Source organism: Lontra canadensis, unplaced genomic scaffold, assembly GCF_010015895.1.
Source record: "Lontra canadensis isolate GAN:19392208 unplaced genomic scaffold, GSC_riverotter_1.0 scaffold188, whole genome shotgun sequence".
Taxonomy (NCBI): domain Eukaryota; kingdom Metazoa; phylum Chordata; class Mammalia; order Carnivora; family Mustelidae; genus Lontra; species Lontra canadensis.
The window spans coordinates 1,616,881-1,640,179 of record NW_022631182.1 but is presented as its reverse complement, the minus strand read 5'-3'; the positions used below and the strand labels follow the sequence as shown (position 1 = coordinate 1,640,179).

General features: G+C 56.7%; 1 protein-coding gene across 8 annotated transcripts in view; it reads left to right on the top strand.

Moving 5' to 3' along the window:
* The window catches only part of TNS1 (tensin 1), a 106,831-nt gene that overhangs the window by 5,352 nt on the left and 78,180 nt on the right, over nucleotides 1-23,299 (top strand). For 7 of the 8 annotated variants that reach the window (XM_032847452.1, XM_032847451.1, XM_032847450.1 and 4 more), the window contains exons 2-9: nucleotides 7,731-7,772; nucleotides 8,786-8,836; nucleotides 14,631-14,680; nucleotides 16,902-17,073; nucleotides 19,188-19,238; nucleotides 20,366-20,488; nucleotides 20,942-21,006; nucleotides 21,986-22,069. In XM_032847452.1, the coding sequence (XP_032703343.1) occupies nucleotides 16,906-17,073; nucleotides 19,188-19,238; nucleotides 20,366-20,488; nucleotides 20,942-21,006; nucleotides 21,986-22,069 (491 nt within the window). In that variant the 5' untranslated portion in view covers nucleotides 7,731-7,772; nucleotides 8,786-8,836; nucleotides 14,631-14,680; nucleotides 16,902-16,905. Of the gene's footprint in view, nucleotides 1-7,730; nucleotides 7,773-8,785; nucleotides 8,837-14,630; nucleotides 14,681-14,814; nucleotides 14,953-16,901; nucleotides 17,074-19,187; nucleotides 19,239-20,365; nucleotides 20,489-20,941; nucleotides 21,007-21,985; nucleotides 22,070-23,299 lie in introns of those variants that run through there. The other variant, XM_032847453.1, reaches the window with a different exon arrangement.

The following is a 23,299-nucleotide window of genomic DNA, read 5'->3' as shown; positions in this document are numbered from 1 at the left end:
TGCCCAAGTGCCAGATGTGAGGCAAGAAGGCACCACAGTGCCTCACGGATGAGGAGGAGGATGTGATGTTCTGGACAAGTGGGCAGAGCCCTCAGCCCCGACGATGCCATCTTGCCCTCCATTAAGGAGAATGACTAGCAGTCGCTTCAGTTTGAACTCTAGGCTCTGATGAAATTTCATCTTCTCGCCACAAATGTCATGAGTGGCCATCTTGGAGGATTCTAGAAAGCGGAGCAATGTTAAGAGAGATGAGCCCGATAGTGTCTTGGTTTTCAAAGGAGAGAGAAAACTGGGCATTACGTTCCAAAGAAGATTCTCAGAGTGGCGAGGGAAGCTGAAGATCTGCATTTGTGCAACAGGGCTGTGCGGTTTGGAGAGGGGAAATAGGGAGCAGATGCAGAATGGAAGTGAGAAAGTGGGCAAGGGGAGGTTTGCTGTTGCTCCCTGGAGTAGAACCTGGTAGGTGGAGGTTCTTACAAAGAAGAAGAGACTTAGGTGTAAAGAAGAGCTTTCTCCTGTCTTGGGGCGGGGAGTCACTGTCTGTTGCTGGAACCCATACTCACCAACATGTACTCGGTGTAAGGTGAGTGTTCCTGGCGAGTTCCTTCTCTGTGGGGGGACTGGTGGAAGTCCCGCCCGTAGACTGGGCTGGGAAGGGACATGGTTCCTGGAGGTCAAGGCATCCATGAATGTGCTGACCACCATCCCAGGGACCTCCATTAGGAGAGACCCAAGTCAGGTGAAGGAAGCCTTTGAGAGCCTTGTTCAGTGGGGGAGAAAGAGAGGAGTGTGAGATGGGAAACAATTAGTGCCCGTCTGGGGGCTTCTGACCAGAGGTAGCCTTGGGGGCCCGGGAAGGAAGCAATCAGTCTGTGCTGTGGTAGTTGAGGAAGTCTGTCTCTTGTTCCAGGTCTAGTTTAAGATTTGAGCAAATGGAAGAGAGGAGGGGAGGAGGAGGGAGAGCTGAAACAGAGAGGGGGCAGGGCCCTGGTATGAGTTACCGAGGCTGTTGGGAGCCGGGGCAAATCCAGGGTAAATATTTTTGGCCAGTCTGCCCTTGCTGGGGGGCTAGTGGGGGCCAGGGAGTTCTGTGTCACTTTGGTTGGTGGCCCTGGCTGGGTGTGCTGGTGGAATGATGAGTGCAGGAATGGAAACAGCAAACATGGCATGTGTGGGGAGGGCCAGATAAGGGAGGAGTCCGCAAGCCAGGCAGGGGAACTTGAACTTGATGAGCCAAGCAGTAGAGCCAGGATGGGTCCTTGAGTGGGGAAGCGACCCAGAGCGGGATCTGAGAGTCTGCTGCCAGCTGTGGGGTGTGGCTCGGTGGTGAGGGGCTGTGGGAGGTGTGCTGGGCACGGGTGCTCAGCTGGAGTAGAGAGAGAACATGGCCAACGGTGGCCAGAGGGGCACAGAGGAAGGGCCTGGGGACGCCTGGACCCCCAGTGCCCTGGCTGAGGGGAAAACAGCATCCGATGCGGGGAAGGAGGGGTCGAGGAGTACTCCACCGTGACCTGGCTGAGTGAGTGCATGCCACCCCTGCCGTTGCCCTCTCTCCGCCAGGAACCCTGGGCTGGGTCCCTCGGGGTGAGCTGGGGCCGGCCTGAGGACAGGAGTGGGCTTGCCCAGGCCCCTCCCTGAGAGGGGGCCAGGGAAAATCAGGCATCACATTTCATTCCATCACACCCCATCTGTTCTTTTTCTCTGGTGGCATAGGCCTGCCCAGGAGACGATGGAGCCCCTGAAGGGACTTCATGGGGAACAAGGCCACCGGTCTCCTTCCCAGCTTGGCAGGGCCTAGCCCTACCAGTTCCACACCCTCTCTCCAGCCCCCTGCCCTCAGTGCCGATGCCCACCCCCAGGGGTTCCCGCCTTTCCCAGGATGGTAGTAATTAATACGGGGCAGGGGGTGGGTGGTAAGCAGGGGGCAGACACAGACTTAGAGGTGCAGACCTGGACACTTGGTTTCTGCATCTGCTCAAAGGGGTTCAAAGAGCTCCCTGAGAGGCCCCAGCTGCTGTGGGATGTTGGGATGTTTTATCCTTGTGGTCCCACTCCCGCTGGGCGGACTGGGGGGGTCTGTCAGGTGCCAGCCTGGCCATGCCCCCTCTAAATGCCCAGTAAATGGTGCGTCCCTGCTCTTCCCTTTTGCTTCCAGCCCCTCCCTTCATCTGCTTAGGGTTCTATTTGTGGAGCAGGTGAGCCCTGGATAACCTGCTGTGGGTCCCCAGGCTGAGGACGCTCCAGCCCCCCGCAGCCCTACCTGCTGGCTCCCACTGGCTCCCTTCCCATCCTGACGGGCAGCGCCACCTGTGAGCTCACAGTGGGTTGCCTTGGCAGGAGATGTGATGTCATGGGGTCTTTTTTGGCCTGAAAAACTGCCTGGATTCCAGGCCTCCCAGGGGGCAAGATTGGGGAGGGCTGGAGGGGTGGAAGGGAGGAGGGTGTGAGGAATTTCTGGACAGAATGTTCCTCCGGAGGCTGAGTCCGCATTCTGCGCCAGACCCCTCCCCCCAGCCTGGGCTTGGGCATCTACCCCTCCCCCCCGCCATGGCCCTTGCCTTTTCCGTCCTCCACAGCAGCAGCCCACAGATACATTTTTTCCCAGCCCACCCTCCCTGAAGGCCACCAACGTGTCATATGCACGAACCTCTGGGCATCCTCCCAGCCACCCAGCCCCTCGAGCCCACACGGTTAGGGGTGGGTATGCATGCAAGGAGGGGGCGTGCATGTCTTTTTTTGGAAAAAAAAAAAAAAAACCAAAAAACTTAAGCAAAGGATGTGCAGTTTCCCTTATCCGCCCTGTGGTTCACAACCCCCACATTCAGGAAGTTCTCGCTGATGTCTGATCTCAGTGTCTCCTACTGCCGTCCATTTCCTCTTCTTCCTATGGCAGTGGACTGAAGGAGTCTCTTCCTCCCGAGGACCCGAGAAGGTTCCACTCTAAGTCACAGAGAGCTTGCTCCCGATGGGAGGGCCGTTGACCGAGATGAACTTTTAGTGAGTGAGGGTCTTCGTCAGGGAGAGGAGAACGAACCCAGGATGGAGGGAGGCCAGGTCAAAGACCAGCTGTGCAATGTTGGGCAAGTTACTGAACCTCTTGGGCCTTCCATCTCAACTGCAAAGTGGGGTCGTGCTTACCTCCCTGGGGCAGTTCCGAGGACCTATGATCGTCGAAGTAAAGAACTTGGTATTGTACCCAGATCATTAGCACTTTGGGAATAGTGATTGTTAGCACACTGCTGTTATGAAAAGGTATCCCCCCTCACCCCCAAAGCTGGGCAGGAAGAGGCCAGGCAGGGGAGGCATGCAGGGTGGGACACTTGAGGCGGCCTGGCTGTCAGCGTTGTGTGGGTGCATGTCCAGCAAGCTGAGAGTGAATGCCTCCTGAACTTTCCTGCCTGAAGCTCCTAACCCCAGTCCCTGGTTTTGAGACCCTAGAGCAGAGTGAACTGGGAAGCACAAGGTGTGGCCATCAAGGGACACCAGGTCCCAACCCTGCCTCCTGCTTGGAGTTGTCCTGCCTGGGGCCAAGGAGTATTCTGGAAGACCCCTGGTGGGGCTGTGCGTTGGCTGCCCTCAGTTTTGGAAGGCCTGGGGTCCTGAAGAATGAGGTTTTGTCGGGATACCTGGGTGGCTCAGTTGAGTAAGAGTCTGCCTTCAGCTCAGGTCATGGTCTCAGGGTCCTGGGATAGAGCCTCGTATCCGGCTCCCTGCTCTGTAGGGAGTCTGCTTCTCCCTCTCTCTCTGCCTTCTCCTTGGCTCTCTCCCTCTTGCTGCCTCACAAATAAATACATAAAATCTTAAAAAAAAAAAAAAGCCAAAGGCTTTGTCCTGGGCTTAGGTGGGGGTGTGGCTAGATGTGGGGGTGCTGTCTCTATCTGGGCTCCATGCACCATATCCTCTGTAGCCAAGCCTAAGGGGGAAGGAAGAGGAGAGCCCGCAGGGAGGCATTCTGCTAACTGGGCCAGCAAACTAGGCACGGAGGTGAGGGGCAGGAAGGTGAGCTCAGCAGGGGGCTCTCCTTTACCTGGGTGCCAACCCCAGTCTGGCCACAGACCCCACTATGAGAGGTGGGGCGTCGTGACTCTTTGTACCTCAGTTTCCACATCTGTGAAACAGGGAGGGAGGAGATGGCTCTTCCCAGAGCCGGTGTTCTGAGGGGTGGTATGCAAGGATGGGCTGTGTCCTGGCCCAGATCCAAGCAAAGATGGAACTTAGAGACCTCGGCTCCAGAAGGGCCGGGGGTGCTGCGTCGTCAGTGGTGAGCACGGTCAGGGGGTCGGGGAAGAGAGTGAGGGGCTCTCCTGGTCGGCTCACTCAGCTGGTATTTGCTGAGGGCCTACAGTGTGCCAGGCCGAGTCCTAGGCTCTGGGGGCTGTGGGCACTTACGTGCTAGCAGGGAAGGAAGACCCTAAGTGAGATCAGGAAGCAAAATACATCGTGTGCCGGAGAGTAGGGAGTTCTAAGGAGAAAAATAAACCACGCCACGGGGACAAAGGACGTGTTTGCGTGGGTGTGTCCAAGGTGGGTAACAGCCCACGCCGAGTGGGGCTCTCTCACCGTTGGCTCTGGCTTTGGACCCACAGCTCGGGTGTTCTGGAAGCTTCCCTACAGCATCGCTGGGGGCCTGGGGCAGGGTGGGGGCAGCGTTGAGGGAGAGCCTGCCCTCGTGCAACCTGCCTCTTGCCCTTTTCACTCCCAGTAGCCCCAGAGTTGGCGGCGCCTAGGAAGCAGGGAAGCAGGGAGGGCTTCCATCCTGAGAGGACTGGGCTGGAGGAGAGGGGTGGGGAGCTTGGCCTGCACGCTGGGCCATGTCTACAAACGCTGTGGGGAAAACATGGGTCGTGTCACTCTGGAGGGGCTTTTGGAAATGTTTGCCTTCCCAGGGAGCACCTTGACCAGTAAGTTGCAGCATCTGTGGGCTGGCCTGGGGAAGGGGTAAGGGCAGGGGGGCTGCTGCTCAAAGGCTGCTGGCCGGGAGGGAAGTTTCTCCAGCGAGGCTGAGGCCTGTGGTTTCTAATATTGGCTCCCGTCTCCCCAGATTGCATCGTGCCAGACTGGGGAGGGGTGGACAGAGCAGGAGGGTCAAGGTGGGGTGGCCTGGGCCTCCGGAGCGTGCAGCAGGGTGAGGGTGAGAAATGACAGCTGACTTTAATGAGAGCTTCCTAAGGACAGGCCCCACTCTAAGCGCTTCATGTGTTCTGTCCCATTTGGTCCTCACAAAACAGCACTCTGCAGGCCTGGTGAAGGGCCCCGAGGACAAAGTGACCTGCCTGAGGTCACACGGGACAGGAATCAGAGCGAGTCAGGACTCGGCCCTGGCCGTTATGGCTAACGCTGTTCGCTTAGACCCGTGGTTTTCTAAGTGTCATTCCCAGGTCTGGAAACCTTTGAGAAAGGCATATTCTTGGGTCCCACTAGGTTAGACCCTCCTGGCAGGGCCCATCCCCTGTGTGTCCACAGCCCTCCAGGTGATTCTGAGGGCTCTTCGGGGCTGCTGGCTCACATTCTGTTCTGCCCAGAGTCCGGGCCTCTTGGGAGGCTTCACCCAGAGCAGGATGAGGGGCTCTTCAGGGCCTGTTGTGGGCCTGGGGCAGTGCTTTGTCTCCGCCTTTTCCCTCCCACCCCATTTCTGTCCTTTCTGACTGCCCCCATCTAGGCAGGCTGGTGAAGAGTGAGGGGTTTGGGGTTGAGAGATCTGGATTCAAATCGCAGTCCTCTGGTGTAGAATCTGCATGTAGAAGGCCCCTGGGATCTGCTCTCCTGGTTCTCCTCCTCACCTGGAGGCCAGAGCTGCCCAGAGAAGATGCATTTGGGCCTTCCTGCCTCGTCGAGGTCTTTGCTGGAGCGCTGTAGAGCCTTGAACCAGAAGGGAGAGGTGGGGGTTCTGGGACGGGGGGGCTAGCGGCCCTGCTGTGGACGCCCCTGGTTGGCGCTGGTGGTTTTTGGAGGCTGAGGGGAGAAACTGGCCCCATTAGCAGGCAGCTCCTAGAGCCGAGCCTGGGTCAGAGGTCTCTGCCTGGTGGCCTGTGGCTCGGGAGTGGGGGCTAGGAGGGTTTGGGGGAGGACCAGGGTTGGGCTGGAAGGGGGTGGAACGTGGCATCTTTCCCTCTCCAGAGCCATCCTCAGGCTTCAGGTGGGCTGACCTGGGGGTTGGGAGGGCCCCACTGACTTGCCTTCCCACCTCCTGCTCTGTTCTCGGGTCTTGTCTTCCCTCCACTATCTAAGCTGCCTTGGAAAGAAGTTTTGACCTCAGCTCTCCATCCGCCAGGCTTTAGGGGGAAAGGAGTCCAGGCTACTTCCTGAAAGAGTACTGCTACCTTGACCTCCATTGGCTCTTTTCCTCCATGCCCATCTTGGCCCTGCCGTCCTCCCTGATGGCAAAGCCTTTCAGAGGCCCTTCTGTCCATTCCCCTGTCTTCTTCAGGGCTGAGGGTCTCACCAGGAATGGGGTTAGGGTGGGCATTTCCTATTCTGAGTCACCGGCCCCTGAGATGGTCCCTGCTCATCTTGGCAAAGGCTTTGCTTCCTCACCTTCACGGTCAAGCTCTTGTCCTTCTGTGTGACTCAGGGGACCCTGGAACCACTTCACTGGGTTGGTAATGGAGCTCCAGAGACTGGAGGCATGAAGTGGACCTGGAGTGGGAAGTTTCTCTCCCGTTACGGGAGAGTCCAAGGAGCCTGCTTCTCAGGATGCCATTAGTAGAAAGCACGTCTGTTGGTCCTGGCTGGGAAGGGGTGGCACTGGCGCGTGGGACAGGCTCAGTCCACAGGGGTTATTCGTGGCCCTCTACATATCCATCCCAGTCCCTGGCATGAGGGACATGACTGTGGAACTTCCTACAGTGCTGCTTTGAATCTGTTCAGTCAGGTGGGATAAGACTCACCAAACTGTATTGGGGAATGAGACATATTGCCGTGATGAGATTATTTGTACCCTAAGGACCAGATACGTAGCCCAGAGGGCAGGCTTACTGGAGTCCCAAGATGAGAGGAAGTCTTTCTTGCTGGGTGTCCAGGAATGGCCTTGTCAGGGAGAGGACAGCTTGTCGGAAAAGAGCGTGGGCAGGGGAGCCTTCCCACAAGCCAAGGGCCAGATGGCGAATAAGTATGGGGAGCTAGGGGACAGGTCTGGATGGGGCCAAGCTCTGGGGCACTGGGGTCTACGAGTGGGCAGGGCTTATGGTGGAGGGCCTTGGAAGCCCACAGAAGTTAAGACTCTGGCAGGCCCTGTCCTGGGCTGTGGTGATTTCACACCAAGAGCCTGGAGTCCCAGGATGGGGTATAAATCCTATTGTCACAGGGAGTAGTCGATGACTTTACTACTCCTTTAACCTCTTCTGTGAAGTGGGACTCAGGGGAGCTCATGGGACCTACCCCCCTGGGTTCTTGTCGTGAATAAATGAGCCGGGGTGGGTGGAGGTGTCTGGCCCAGAGGTACAAGTGTGACTTTTACCTGCTCTGGGTTCCTTTTTGAGGGGTCAGCACTGAGTCAGAGGCCTTGGTGAGGTTTGCCGAGCTGGGTGGTTCTAGTACCAGTAAGATTGTTTTTCATTTTCCCAACTGCCTCCCAAGCTTGGGGTTAGCCAGGTTAAGTCTGAGCCTTGGGCTGATGCCATGGGGCCGGCTTCAGGAGTCATTCCGCCCATGCGGCTACCAGCCCTGGGGAGAGAGCCAATCCGTGGCTCTTTGCCCTGAGGCCTCACGCTGGTTTCTCCCTGTGTTCACAGCCCATCAACACTGAGAGCGCCCTGAAGAATGTAGCCGACACGGTGAGTGACAGCCGGTGGGGTGGGTGGTGGGGAACACCCTGGGCCAACGTGGGGAGGCCCAAAGGCAGAAGGGCGATATGGGGGGAAAGTGAACACAGATGTCTGGGGATATCCTTTTGGAGTCGATTTGAGGAACTTGGGGAGAGTGATGGGGATGTGGGTCACGTTGTGAGCCAGGCACGTGACCTCACTTGTGTGTTCAGAAATGGATTGCTAGGGAAGTAGGCAGGTGGGAGAGGCCCGTGGTTTAATGTGGGTTTCTTTATTAAATATGCAGAGTGCGAGAAAGCCGGGCAGATGTTTCCAAACAGATCTTTCTGACTTAGCAGAAAGACAGGCAGTTTCCCCGTTTCCTGGAGGCTGCGTGGAGGAGGAAGGGAAGAGAGTGGGCGGGTCCTGCAGTGGAGAAGCTGAGGTTGGCAGCCAAGGGACATCTCCTGGCCGTGGCCTGTGCCCAGTAGTGGGCTTCCGGTCAGAGGGCTTGCATTCAGATCCTGCCTCTGCCAAGCTTCTAATCGTGTGACTGTTGGCAAGTCATGGGCTTGTGTGTGCCTCAGTGTTCTCACGTGCAGAATGGGAACAGGAAGATCTCCTGGAAAAGTGGTCGGGAGACCCAGGCGAGAGGATTGGTTAGCTCTGAGGGGCTTTTAGTGGACAAAGAAATGCTAAACAGGGGCACCTGGGTGACTCAGTCCTTAAGTGTCTGCTTTCCGCTTAGGTCATGATCCCAGGGTCCTGGGATCGAGCCCCACATCAGGCTCCCTGCTCAGTAGGAAGCCTGCTTCTCCCTCTCCCACTCCCCCTGCTTGAGTTCCCTCTCTTGCTGTGTCTCTCTCTGTCAAATAAATAAAATCTTTTTAAAAAATGCTAAAGAAACAGCTAAGTTCCTCCGAGGTCCTTCTGCCAGCCCCCTCACCTTCCCACCCCTGCCATACCCAGGAGGTGAGAAACCAGGGTGCCTTTTGAATACTTTCCTTGACTCCTTGCTCTGATCGCCTTTTCTCTGTCTCCAGGGAGAAGGAGCTTTCCGGGGTGGAAACACACGGAAAAGCCTTGAGGAAGACGTAAGTGTGGGGATGGGGAAGGGGAGAATGTCCCGTACCTGTCCCATTTGGTGGAACATCCTTTGCCTCCTTTCCAGAAGGGCGGGCGGGAGTCACTCAGCTCTGTGGCCAAGCAGGGGAGGAGGGGCTGGGGTGATGAACAGGCCCCGTGCACTTCTGCACTGGGCCTCCGTCTGGCTTTGGCCTCCAGCTCTGCTGGCTCCGGAGCTCATTTGCCCACCGCTTTGCCAGACCTCTGTGCTGCAGGGTGGGTGGCGGGGAAGGCAGAAAGGGAGGGCTCTTGGAGGCCTGGCGTGGTGGTGAGCAGTCACCAAGGTAAGACCAAGGGAAATGGGCAAAAGGACTAAGGGCCGAGGTGCAGAAGGACTTGTGGGCTCTCAGGGTCGTCAGACCTTGGGGAATTGCAGGCTTGGCTTCTTGGGAGAACGGAGCCTTTGAAAATGTCAGAGTCTTCTGTGTGATTTCAATGCCATTGATTCAGGAGCAGCCTGGAAGGTGGGCCAAGCCAGCTGAGCCCTCTGGGCTCCTCTTGCCATGCATTTTTGGTGGAGGTCAAGGGGCAAATTCCTGCAATGTAAAGACCCCAGGGAAGGGCAGAAGGGGCTCTCCCAGGACCCTGCTTTGAGCAATGCTTGTGTCTGGGCTTGTCCTCACATCCCTGGGGGAGACACCCCCCAGTGCTGGGCCTTCCTCTTTCTTCCCCACCCTCCTCTGACAGTTTGCCCCTCTGTTGGCCTTTCCATCCTTGCCCGCCCTGCTCTGCAGAGGAACAGGGAGTGGTTTTGGCGGTTGGCACGGGGGGAGCTGTTGATGGCATGAGGCCCTATCATCTGACAGCTGCCTGACCCATGGTGGGGAGGGCCCCAGAGGGAGGTGCTGGGGCCGCAGGAGACAGCTCCCGTAGGCAACCACACTTCTGTGGGGATCCTGCCACTGTCGCATTGCCCTGGGGCCCACTCTGGGAGGCCAAGGCGTTCCCCAGCCTGTCCGGAGCCGGAGCATGCCTCCTAAATTAGTGGGGAAGGCCCTGTTCAAGGTATGCATGGGTCCCCTGGGCTCAGAGTGCAAGTGTCAGGAGGGACTCTGGTCCAAGTCTGTGATATTTCTGGGGCCGGGGTGTGGGTCAGAAATTAATTTTTGTGTGTACCTGCTACTGAGGATGAACGAACTTAATGCACACAGAACATATAATATGTGCTCAATAAATATCAGCCATTCTTATTACTATTCTTTTGACTAAGGGCCAGGAAGTGGACTGGGTTTTTATTTATATATTTATTTATCCCTCCCGCCCCCTCCCCCACAATGGCACATGTTCTGGTCTTATTTGTTAGATGGGAAAACAGAGACTTGAAAGGGCTCAGTGACTTGGTGAGGGCCTTCTGCTTCCCTTTCTGGGTCTGCTGCTTGGATCTGGTGTTACCGGCTCTCCCAACCCTTGACCAGGGGATGCTGTGTGAACCAAACCTTTTACAGTGGTCTGAGCACATTTTAAAAGCCAAGTCCTGATGCTGCTGTTTCCCACTCCAGCCTGGGCTAGATGTAGCTGGTCAGGGAAAGCTACAGCAAGAGAGAGGGAAGTTAGACATCATGAAGGACTTTTTGACGCCGTGGTGGGTATGACCTTGGTCCTGGGGAAGAAAGAAGTGGCCCTTTATTTGAGACAGGAGGTTATTTTAGAAGAAAATTTTGTTGATTTGGGATGAGGATGTGTGTGTGTCTGGGCGTGCCACGCTGGGTAAGGATTGTGTCCTGTCTGGATGTGGGGCGGGGGACAACATGAATCTTGGTTTAGTCAGTCTAGTGAAGGGAGCAGATTCTAGAATGGCCTGTGTACTGCAAAGGAGGCAAGACATCACTTTTGAAGTTCCCAGACACCTGTCCCAGGTTGGGTGCTCCTGGGGTCATTAGTCCACACCTGCCTAGCCTGGGGCCCCCCTGCAGTCTGGCCCGTGTGAGGAGACCAGTTTCAGAGGCTGAGCCGTTGCAACCCTGGGCCTCCTGGCATGCTTGTGTGCCTGTTTGTTGAGCTGTTTTCCTGGCTCTGGCCCATGGCCCAGGACTCACAGGCGGGAATGGCTGTTTTCCTCTAGCAGGGCTGGTGTGTTAGAGAGGTTTGTGGACAGTGTGCTGTGTCGCACTTTGTTTTGGAAAAATCCAGGCTGGTGGGCAGGAAGGAGAGAGGAAGGGGTGTGGCTGGAGGGGCTGGCGGGGGGGTGGAGGGGGTGGCCACAGCCCCCAGAGGAAAGGTAGGAATGGGGATGGGCCCCTGACATAGATTGGGCACCAGTTTCTGGCTGCCTGACATGGCCCCTGGTGTTTCATAAAGACCCTCCTCCCAACTGGGCCCCCTAGGGACTGGGGCTCAGGAAACGCCTTTTCTTTTGGTCCCAAGCTGTTGTGTTTGGTCTGTGGACCTCAAAGGCAGGCAGGACTCTTCCCACACAGTCGATTTTGCTCTAAACCGACCCCACCCAAGTCCTGAGGTTCTCGCTCCTTGCTGTACGGTGGAGAAGGCAAGATTAGAGCCTAGGGCCGTAGACCTTGAGCCACTCAGGAGTGTCTGAGTGGTGGTCGGCAGGGAGGACCAAGGCAAAAAGAGTTGGTTGGATCTGCAGGAGGAGGAGTGGGGGTGAGACACCAGGAGGAACTTTCCGAGAGTAAGAGAAGCAAGCTTGACCACTATTTTGGCAGGGGTGGAGCGGTGCGGGAGTGGGGGGTGGAGTTTCCTTTCATGCTGTTCTCTCCGTGAGACAGAGACCATGATCTGGGTCTTTACAGGGAGAGAGTTCTTGGTGCCTAGGGAGTTGAATTGAAGTTGTCTTACTGATCTCAGTCTTGGGAGGGGCCGGGAGGAAGTGGACGCCTGGGGGCCAAAGGGTTCGGACAGCCCCAGAGAGGAGAAGAATGAGATTATCCGAGGACAGAGAATTTAGTTTTCTTTTTAAAATAAAATCTTTGTAGGACTCTTTGTAAAGCCCTCTGGTAGTTTTCCTTGGAAGCTTTAGGTGGAATAGGTAGATCTCATGAAATCCCATGAGCGCTGGGCTGTACCCATTTTACAGATGGGTTGGTTCCTAAGAGTGTCTTCCTTCATGGAATATAAGTTCTCTGAGGTCAGGGACTTCACCTGGTCCCCGTATGTGCCTTTTATGTTGCCAGGCACACAGCGGGTGGCACCCAGTGAGGGCTTTCAGGAGGAGGGCTCAAGCACTATGATGGGCAGCAGAGATGACCCGTGTGTCCACTCACTCCCAGCCTCTCAGAAAGAGCCTGCATGGGGAGGCGTGCAGCAGTGGGGGGCCCGTCTCTGGCTACCTGTGTGAGGTCACCTGTGCATTTTGGAGCATTAGGCCATGCTGGCTCGCACCCCCTAGCCCTGCAACGGCGTGTGAGTCTCCACGTCCACTGGACTCAGACTTGTCACCCGTCTCTGCTTTCTGCCAGCAAGCGTCACATGTCCCCAAACTCTGCGGAAAACAGGAAGCCCCGTCAGCGAGAGGACAGCCCAGTGATTCAACAGGGGATGACCATCCAGCTGTTCCCATCCCTGTCATCTGGTGGGGTCATGGCCCACAGCAGATCCCTCCCCTTGCCTCCCCTGCCCTGGCCAGCCTGGGGGAGCACAGCGGCTTGGACTTTGTCTTATCACCTCTGGAGGCGGCATGGCCAGACTCTGTTGGGGCCAAGTTTTTATTTATCTTTCCTGACTTTTGGGGTGGGGAGGCTGAGGAATGTGCAGTGTTGTAACGTTGGGAAGGGGGGGTGGAGAAACGGGATCCAGCTCTCCTGCCCCATTCTTCCTTTTCACCCCTGGGCCCCGGGAGGCTCCTGACACCCCTTGGCTCCCCAGTCCCCTCGCCAAGCCAATCTCAATATCGCATTGTCTCCCCACAGCTCCGTGGGTTGGGACCTGTGGCCCGAGCCACGCCTTGAGCCTCAGCTGCTGCTGTGGCTTCCGGTGTTTGAGTCCCCCAAACGTGGCTGTGGGTCGGCAACAGATGAGAAGTGAGGGGCTATTTATAGCAAGGATCCCTGGGGCCTGGAGCAGGGCCTGGGGCCTGGGGAGGTTCAGCGACTCCTCATCAGGGACCAGTGAGATAAAAACAGATGGAGTGTTGGGTCTCTTGTGTTCCTCTGGGTGGGTCGTCTTGGAACAGCCTGGCTTAGGGCTTGAAAACCAAACACGATCCCTCCTTACCACCCTCTACTCGCACCCCCACGCCTGACTTATGTAAACCCAAGTCGTCAGGGCCAGGGGGTGGTGGAGACAGAAACTTCCCACACCGACAGTCCCACTTGGCTCTCTGTTCCTCCCGCTGCTGTCACAGAGGCTGAGCGGTGGTGGGCCAGCTGTAGCCCACACAGAGGGGGCTCTGGCTGCAGCCTTCTCTAGGGACTGGATGGAGAGCCCTCCCGTTTGTGGAGCTGCCCTGACTTCGGGCCCAGCCGGGGGCCAGGCCTTCGAGCCTACCATGCACCCCTGCCTAGTAGGTGCCGCAGGGCCCTGGCAGAGGCTGGAAGGCGCTCCTCTGCTCCGGGCCCCCGCGGTCAAACCCAGAGACTGAGGGCGAATCCTGCCAGTTGTCGACTTCCCCGGGACTTGGGGGGGGGGCGGTGAGTCGCTGCCTCAGTTTCTCCTCTTCCCGGCAGACTGTGGTCCTGTGTCCTTCAAGAGGTGGTTGCAGCTTGGAGGTTGGGAGAGGCTGGGAGGCACGGGGAGGTTTGGAAGATGCCAGTGGGCTCTGAGGGCTCTGGCAGGGCCTGGGAACTAGAATCTGGGCCTTTGGGTATCAGGTGAGGTAGTTGATGGGGTGGGCGGCAGTTTGTGGCAGAGGCGACGCAGGCCTTGATTTTCTGTAGAGGTGGATAATGGTTGTATCTCTACCCTTTTAATCGGGTGAGATGTAAGAACAGTAACACTGTATAAGTGACCCATATTCCTACTTCCTTTTCATCGTCAAGCCACTTGGTAAGGACTGCCTCATTTTCTGTGAGACATTATGGAAGCTTAGAGCGTCAAGCAGCACAAGATGGCCTGGCGGGGTGCTGAGGAGCCCCAGCCCTGAGCTTTCCTCCCTGCACCATTGGGTTGTCCTGGGTTGTTTGGGACCCCAGTGTGGGTCTGTTTGCCTAATTTTGTGCCAGCGAACCACCTTGGGGATGGGAGCACCTGAGGAGGTGACAGACTATGGGCAGCGGGTCCTAAAAGTGCGATTTGCTGCCTCACACTGGCCTCGGCTGATACACAACTCCTCCAGCTGCTCTGGACCCACACCTCTTAGTTGAATGGCTCAGCCAGCGGTGCCTCGAGGGGAGGAATGTGGGGGGATGGCGGTCGGCCGACAAAGGCTCAGAGCCAGGTGGAGGGCTGCTGGACCAGACGTTCCTTCTTTGAGGTTTGTGGTCCATCTTTTCCCCCCGGACTTGCTGTGACGCTGTCCAGGGACTCAAGACGAACCGTGTTTCCATCTGCTTAGTGACTCTTTCATTGTGAGTGTGGACTCCGTGTGGACGGCACCAGCCCAGACCGTGCTCAGTGTTTGGGATTTCTTCCTTCCCCAGGGAGGGGGAAGCTGAGCCCTCAGAGGGCTTGCGTGCACACCCCCGAGGAAACGGCGCTGATGGCTTTTGGCTCTAGGTCGCCGTGTTGCCTGGGTGTTAGGGTGCCTGGGCTGGAATGTTGGCAGAGAGAGGAGAAGGGAATCTGTGTTTGTCCACAGCACTGACTGCTCCCGTGGCCAGCCCTCTGCCGGGCCCCTCTGTAATGCCGCTTCTCTTTTCTCTGTCCCAGGGCTCTGCCAGAGTCACCCTGAGCGTCCAGCCCCATCCTCAGCCTATCAGGTATGCCTGGCCTGTGGGGGGCCAGGGGCGGGGGTGCCGCAGTGAGGTCACTGTGGGTGTTTCCAGCAAGTCATGCCTTTGGGTTTCTGAGACCGAAGTCATAAAGCCACAGGTAGGGGGTGTGAGAGACATGCCAGCCACAGGGAGAGGATGCCAGTAGCTGCCCGTTTGGAAATGCTCATGTTTTGAGTTTTAGCTTGAAGCCAGGCCTTGAGCTGGATTCTTTATGGTCCCTGCACGATCTCATCTAGTCCTTGCAACAATCTTGCAAGGTAAGTGTTTTGTTTCCGTTCGGCAGATGAAGAAACTGAGTCTCAGGGAGGTGAGGTGACTTATTAAAGGTCACGCAGCCACCAAGAGGCAAGACCTGGGTGTGCCTTTGGGACTGGCAGGCGTCAAGGCCTGTGCTAGGTCCAGGTCCTTTTTGTGGGCAGCGGTTTTTGGTGTTGGAGGGCTATTTCTAAAAGGAAAGTTCTCTGGCTGGCTGGCTGGCTGGCAGGGCCTGGGGGAGGGGATACGTGAAGACTCGGGGTCTTGCTGATCCAGAATCTCTTTTCCCTGTGTCCGGGTTCTGTGGTTTTCTGGCTTGGGCTCTTCCCTCTCTGCCTCCCCTCTGCTCCTGAGGCTCCCGAGATGAGTGAGAATCTGGCCCTGGAGAAATGGAGCCCCAGCCAGAGAGGGCTGATGTGTAGCTAAAGCCCTCAGCGGGTTGTGGCCCGGCGGCCCACAGACAGGGGGGCCTTTTAGAGGATCCCCTTCTTCCCTTGCGCCAAGAACCACCTTGGGGTGAGTGGGTGCAGGGTGCGATGCTGGAGTTGTCCAGGCGGTGGTGCTGTTCTGCCTTGGACTCTCCCCTCCCTCCCACCAAGGCTGCAGTGAGAACCTTATCTTAGGGACAAGGGATGGTGGGGGCTCAGAGGTCAAATTCAAACTGGGCTCCTTGCCACATCCCACTGGCACCTCTGCCACTTGGCTCCTCTCCTTGCTACCATGGAGAAGTCATACATCACCCTTGGTTCCCCTAGCTCCAAGCCCTATACACACGCTTGGACTCAGAGTTGATCCTGATGGACATCTGGATTCTGCCAGTGCTGTCCTGTCCCTTGAAATATCCTGCTGGCATTTCTTCGATGCTCCCCCAGTCTTTCCTTTGCACTACCATAGTGGAAGATTGCTAAAAGGAAATATGAGTGTGGCCCACATTGGATAGAGAGGGCAAGTGAGACAGTAGGGGGTTGGTGATAGGGTAAGAAGGTGTGGGGGTAGGAAGGTGCGAGGTGCCCCTAAAAGCCTCAGGTATGCCTCGGGATGGAATTTCAGTGTCCCGAGACCCATTGCCCCTTCCTGGGCCCTCGTACTGGAAAGGAAGCTCCGTGAGCTGTGAAGGCATGAAGCCCTACCTCCCCTCACCCAGAGCCCAGCGCGGGGCTTCCCACTTCTTTGAAGAGCTCAGATGGTGCTGGGGTCTCTGGGGACCACCTGCCATGGCAGCAGCAAAGACTCAGTGCCCTCTGCTCCCTGGGCCCTTCAAGATCACAGAGGCCACTGCCAAGAAATAGCCTAGGCAAGGTGGTAGGAGCTGCCAGACATGAGGGACAGCCAAGGAACAAAGGGCGGTAGCTGGCCTGCCTCTGGGGAGGGCTGGAATGGGCACTGTGGTCTGGCTTACTTGGAGCCCAGGTGAGAATGTCACCTGAGCTGCTCTTTCCCCCGAGAAGACTCCCCCACCCTCTGTACAGCTCAGGAGCGAGGGGGAGGGCAGCCTGCTGCTCAGCCCTGGGATGCTAGAGAGCACCTAGCTCAGGCTCTCCTTCCTCTTCAAAATCTGTCCCGGGACCCTTCTAGAGATGGCTGCCAGACCAGGTGGCCACGGTGTGTCGGGAGGCTGAGCTGGACTCTTGGCTACCTCCTGTCCTGGCCCTGACCTCTGGGTTCACAGGTTGAAGGCAGCGCCGACAGGGTGGATGGGCACTTAGGACTATTGTCATGACAGAAATGGCCCGAGATCCTGCCAGCCCCTGGCCGGGTGCGCCCAGGCTCGCCTTGCTGACTGCATGGACCTGGCCAGGGGAGGCCCCAGGCTTGGCTCTGGGTCAGGGGAGATCAAAGTCTCCTGGGATGGAATTGGGGACCCCATGTGGTATGCGGGGCTACAGCTACCTGAACCTTGCCCTGAGGAGCTGGGTCCCGACCTGGACCCCCTTCTGCCCCCTCTCTCCAGAAACATGAGTGTGAGCCGGGCCATGGAGGACAGCTGTGAGCTGGACCTAGTGTACGTCACTGAGAGGATCATCGCCGTCTCCTTCCCCAGCACGGCCAACGAGGAAAACTTCCGGAGCAACCTCCGAGAGGTGGCCCAGATGCTCAAGTCCAAGCATGGCGGCAGCTACCTGGTGAGGAGGGGCCCGGTGCCCCCGTCCTTTCTGCTCGCCATCCCCTTGCTTCAGGTGTCCCCCAGGGCCAACTCCCCCTCCTTCCCGTGATTTAGGTGCCTTGCTCGTGTACCGAATCCCCACTCACTCTCCGGCCCCACTTTGCTGGGAGGAGTGTGTCACAGCTGGAATGCGGCACCTGGACCCGAGTCCTGTGTGCATGCACGCATGCCTGTGTGTGTGTCTGTGTGCGTGTGTGTATGCACTGAGTTCACGTTATTGAGCGCTCCCTCTGAGGCGGGCCCCGTTCTAACTGCTATCCACATATTTAGCCTCGAGCTAGCTCTAGAAATCAGGTTTTGCTGGAGCGCAGTGGGGGTGGGGGGGTCTGCCTCAGGTGACAGCATTGGGAAGTGGCAGAGCTGAGGTCTGAGGACAGAGTTGTGGCACGGGCATCTTGTGGGACCTTGTGTGGCTGGCACTGGGGCAGGGCCTGGCCCAGGAGGAGCACGTCACGGACGTGGATGAGGGGGCCAGTGGTTTTCTCTGATGTCAGAGGGCTGGCTTGCGGGATCGGGCCCAGAGGAGGGCTCGGTTCCACTTTAGAGGGAAGCACCTGTGGGGTTGGGCTGGACCCACAGACGGGATGGGGCAGGCTCAATGCGATGTGAGCCGAGGCAGGCAGTGGGAGGCCATATTTGGTTCCTAGGGCTGACACATAACACATGACCACAGCTGGCTGGTCTATAAATGATATAATTAATTTTTTCACAGTTCTGGAAGCTAGAAGTCTAGACCAATATGTTGGCAGGGCCATACCCCTTCCTGGGGTCTGGTGCTTCCCAGCAATCCTCGGTGACCTTGGCTGGTGGCTCTATCACTCCCATCACTCTGCCTCTGTCCCCACATGGCCTGCCTTCTTTCCTGGGTCTCTCTGTGCCTCCTCATCTCATCTTATAAGGACACCAGGCATCGGATCCCGGGCCTGCCCTAAATCCAGGATGACCTCATCTTGAGATCCTTAAGTACTTACATCAGCAAAGTCTCTGTTTCCTAATAAGGTCACATTGTGAAGTTCCAGGTGGATATGAATCTTTGTGGGATGCGGCTGAACCCACCGCAGAGGTCTGTCTATCAGCCGTGGTGGCCATTGTTGAGGACTTTGATTCAGACATTGGAAGAGTCCTGGGCTTGAATGTAGGCTCTGCTCTAACCCACTTTACCTCACAAAACCTTAGTTTGTGCATCTGTGAAATTGGTCTAATTACACCACCTACCTCTTGTGGTGGTTGAGAGGATTAAGCCCTCTGCTAGATGTAAAGGCCTCAGTGTGGGCTGGCAGACTGGGGATACTCGCATGGGACCTGTTGTTGATGTGCTAAAGCGTGAGCCCTTGTGGGGTCCAAGAATGGCCTGGTAGCCCTCTGAGATGGTTCCCAGTCAGGAGTCCAGGATCCTATGGGTCTCTGTGCTGTGCTGCCCTCCCTCTGTCTTACCCACAGCAGGCTGTGGGCCCTCTTTTCTCCCCAGGAAGACGGCAATTCTGTGCCCCTCCTTTGGAGGTGGAGAAGGGAATTCCAGGGACCGGGGGGAATCCTGTGGGACACGGTGAGGTGTCAGAGGGCATCTGTGGGGAGAGGGGTGTCGAGGGTCTGAGAGGGCCCACTCGGGGCGATTTTCCCCCTCTGAGGGAGGGTGTCCCGCTGCACAGCTGTTGCATTTTCGGGTGATGAGGTTCTGACATCGATGTGGGAAGTGGAAACCAGAGATGGCCAAATACTTGTCAGTTAACACTCCCGGACTCCCATTCAGGGTATGAAGACGCTCACCTTGCAGGGGGCACGTGGGACCTGAGATAGGCTGCGTCTCTCCCCTTCTTGTCTTCAGTTCTGGGTGTCTGTCCACTCCCTGAGGGGAGTGGCTGTGCCTATGTACTTCCCTCTCCCCCTCTTTACCTTGAGAACCTGTTGAGCTCTTGTCGATCAGCGTGTGTGTGTGTGTCTGATGGGACGCCATTGCAAGCTCTTGCATGGGTAGGATTTTCACCGAGGGTGGCGAGCAGGGGGAGGAGAGAAAGAGACAGAGAGACAGAAGACGGCAGACACTATCTCACAATCTCTTCCTCTTCCTCCCAGCTTTTCAACCTTTCTGAGCGGAGGCCGGACATCACAAAGCTCCACGCCAAGGTGAGCCGATACCGATCCGGGGTGGGGGCTTCCCGTTGCCTGGAAGAGAAGGAGAGTAGACGGGCTCTGTCTCCCTTTGGTTCCCGCTTTAGAATCTGGGGGGAAGTGCTGAGACCCTGCTGCCAACCCTACTCCTAGTCTGTGTCATCTTCTCTTTGGAACAAGGAAAAGACTGTGTTTGTTGTGTTTGTAATACAAACTGCTGAGAGCCAGGCTGGATGCAGCAATTTCCTACCCAGCTCTGCTCCCCTGGGGTGCACAGAGTATTTCTGGGGTGAGGCTGGAGCTATGAGATTTCTAGCCATATTGAAATGCATTTTGCATTTAAACTGGCTGGGAATTGCCTACGGCCCCTTTTCACTTACGGGCTCAGCGGGCTGAGTGCAGGACTTTGCACGGATGTCTGCTTGGGCTCCCGGATTCTGGGGCCCATTTACTTTGTGACCCTGGGCAGGTGACAGTTCTCTGGGCCTCAGTTTGCACCTCTGATAGTGGATGGGCTAGATGAGATGTGCTCGCTTGGCTCTTCTGAGCAAGAATTCTTTCTCCGTTTAATGATCTGTGAGTTAAAAGTTTCGAGGAGCCTGAAGGCTGCTGTTCAGTTCTGCCCTCTGTCCCCTTCAGGTTTCTCTTGGCTGGCCTGGAAAGCCCATGGTTTGTGTGTCCAGGCCTGGAAAAGAGGTGTCAATGGCTGGGGGCCCTTGACTTCCCCTCTTTGTCCCTGAGCCAGGCCTTGGGGTTGTCTGTGGGAGGAGAGCTTGGGGGAAGTACTGGGGGGGCCCCAGCACATTTTGGAGTCAGAATCATGTGGAAGGGATCTTGCAGTCATCGGCTTTACACACATATGGGGAAACTGAGGCCAGGACAGAGGCGATGATTTGCCAGAGGCCCTAGTGTGAGGCAATGTGAGAGCTGAGACTCGGGCCCTGGGTCTCTGGTGCTGGGTGGGTGTCCTCTGCATCTACACCTTCACCTCCCCTCTGGGCTGATGGGCAGGGCAGGAAGCAAGGTGGGTGGGTGGGTGGCTGCTGTTGTGGCACCTGGGTGTGGGGTTTGTGCCCCCTCCCCGTAGCTCTGGTCCACTCTCTGGGGCTTCCGTCCCTTCTCACTCACGGCTTGGACTGTAGGTACTGGAATTTGGCTGGCCTGACCTTCACACCCCCGCCCTGGAGAAGATCTGCAGTGTCTGCAAGGCCATGGACACTTGGCTCAACGCAGACCCTCACAACGTCGTCGTTCTACACAATAAGGTCAGAGGGGGGGTACGTGGGTGTGCGTGTGCACCTGTGTGTGTGCATGTGTGTGCATGTGTACACACGTGCCTATGTGGTCATACATGCACACAGGCATGGATGTGGCCTTGGATGAGTGTGTGTGCCTGACTGTGTCATCGGACCGTGTGAGCGTGCAAGTCTGTGTGTTTTCTCCTTTCTAGGAGATAGTAGCTTCTGTCCCAGGGGGCACCTCCAAGAAATGAGCTTGTGGGGCCCTCAAGGGTAGTAGATGATTGGCTGTATTTCTTCTCTTTGAGACTCAGCTTGACCTGCTTCCCTCCCTTGCATTTCCCTCCTCCATCCAGTTCTCCCTTAGAACCACACCCCTCTCTCCAGCCACTGCCCTCTTTTTCTCCAGGCTTCCGGATGGGCTCTGGGGCAGTAGGGCTGGCCTTACAAATAAAGACTTTGTGTTTGGGGTTCTTTTAGGGAAACCGAGGCAGGATAGGCGTTGTCATTGCGGCTTACATGCACTACAGCAACATTTCTGCCAGGTAAGAGCCCCCCGTTCTTTGCATATTGTCAGTGGGACCCCCCTCTGCCCATCCCTCCTCGGCCTCTCCCTTCCTTGGGGTTCACAGGTGCTGGGGATAGGGTGGAGGAGCCCACAGAAAGGAGTCTACAGCTCTGAGGCAGGTGGCTGTGTGTGGTGGGGGGCGGGAGAAAGGAAAGTCCCTCCCTCTACTGGGAGCACTGGTGGGAGCAGCCTTGGGAGGCAGGCCCATCTATGGACACCCCAACCCACCACCATCTCGGGGCCACTTTTCCTTGGCAAAAGGCCTTCTGTTTTCCCAAGTGAGCTGGTGAGGGAGTCAGAAAGAAATGCTGGCTCAGATCTGGGTCTGGCAGAACCATCTGGAAGTGATCTTATCCTTGTGGGCCTCAATAAGGACTTTGGGGTTTAGGATGGGATGTCATTGGAGAGTTAAGAACAGAGGGGCTACATCATCTGTCTTTTTTTTTTTTTTTTTAATGATCTCTTTGCAGATAGATAAGATAAAATGTTCTATGGAGGCTTAGATGGTAGTTTTGTGACTTTAAGAAACTCAACCCAGCCTAATGTTCCCTTCATGGTGAACGTTTCCTATGTACCCACTGTGGGCCCCTGTGTATCGAGTTCTTTGTAGATGTTATTTCACTTAATTGCCATAACAAGCTTCAAGAAGACACTGGTCACTCCCATTTGACAGGAAGGGCAGTCAGGTTCAGAAAGATTAAATAACCTGATTCAGGACACAGGGCTGAGGAGTAAGTGGCAGACTTGCTATGGGAACCCAGTCTGTCTGGCTCCAAAGCCCCCATGCTGAGGCCTGCAGCATACAGGATGGAGAGATGCTGGGGCACCCTTTTCCTGAAAGCTGCTCAGCATAGGGTGGCTGGAGGGCTCTATAGGTCTGGGAGAGCAGGGTTGGGGAGGCAAGGGGCTGTCGGCCATAGGAGTTGGCTCCTCTGAGCACCTGTCTCTCCCCGCAGCGCTGATCAGGCCCTGGACCGGTTTGCCATGAAGCGGTTCTATGAGGATAAGATTGTGCCCATTGGCCAGCCATCCCAGAGAAGGTGGGTCTCCAGGGCTCACAGCCAGTGCCTACGTGTGTGTGTGTGTGTGTGTGTGTGTGTGTGAGAGAGAGAGAGAGAGAGCTTGCTATCCAGGCTGGGGTTGGAACAGCCATGCCTCGGGGGGTTGTGTACCGAACGTGCATATTCAGGTGCTATCCTAGAGTGGTGTGAGCTCAGGGACACGGTGAGCCCAGGGGCAGCTGTGTGCACCCACAGGTAGGCATGGCCATTGGCTCCTGAGGCCAGCGCTGGAGAGCAATGGGGCCATTGGTGGGGGACACATTGGTCTGGGTGCCAGAAGGCAGCTTGTATAAGAAGGCGGTGCTACTCTTGCTTCCGTGCTTGGATGAGCCTACAGGAGGCAGACGTCCTAGCCACCTGCCCTGGAGAGGTCAAGATTCTTACCATAAGGGTCATCTTCTGCTGGAAGAGCTTTAAAAATTTACCCAAGGGCTCTCAAGCACGTGGTCTCTTTGGAGTCCGTGGCAGCCTAGGCAGAAAGTAAGGCAGAGATGGTTCATTCATCCACTGGACAAGGTTCAGGTGCTCTGCTTCCTTCCAAGTGCTGGAGACACCCAGTTGAACAGGACACAGTGCTTTGCCATCAGTGAACTGATATCCCATTGGGAAGGATGGACCTCGCACTGAAGGTAGACCGACAGGACCATTTCAGTAATGGCTGGTGCTAGGAGAGGAAGAGGATGGAGTGGGTTAGACCTGATGGAGGAGGTTGGGCTATTTAGTGAAGGGGATCAAGGAACACCTGTCAGAGCTGGTGGCTTTGAGGCCAAACCTGAGTAATAATGATGAGCTACCGTATGACCATCCAAGGCATATCCCTATTTTATAGATGAGAAGCCTGAGCCTAGGGGGGGGACTCAACATGGCCAGGATCCGTAGCGAGTAGGAGCAGAGCAAGAAGGTACTCAGGGGCCTGTCAGTCAGGCCAGGCCAGGTTCCCCCGGGCTCATGCCACCCCCAGTCCTGAGGGCTGGATTCTGCTCTGTGGATAACGCGCTGTGTAATGATGGTGGTTGGTCCACAGGTGAGCACAGGTAGAGTCAGGGCTGGTGGGCTGTGGGGAGGCCGCCGGTGAGGGCAAGGCAGAATCCCAGGCCCAGAGGGGAGAACTGGAGATGGGGAATGGGGTCCAGCTACCGTGTAGCCAGAGAGGGGGTCCGCCACTGACATGTCCGTGTCCATGATGGGCCACACTGCTCCATGCACTGT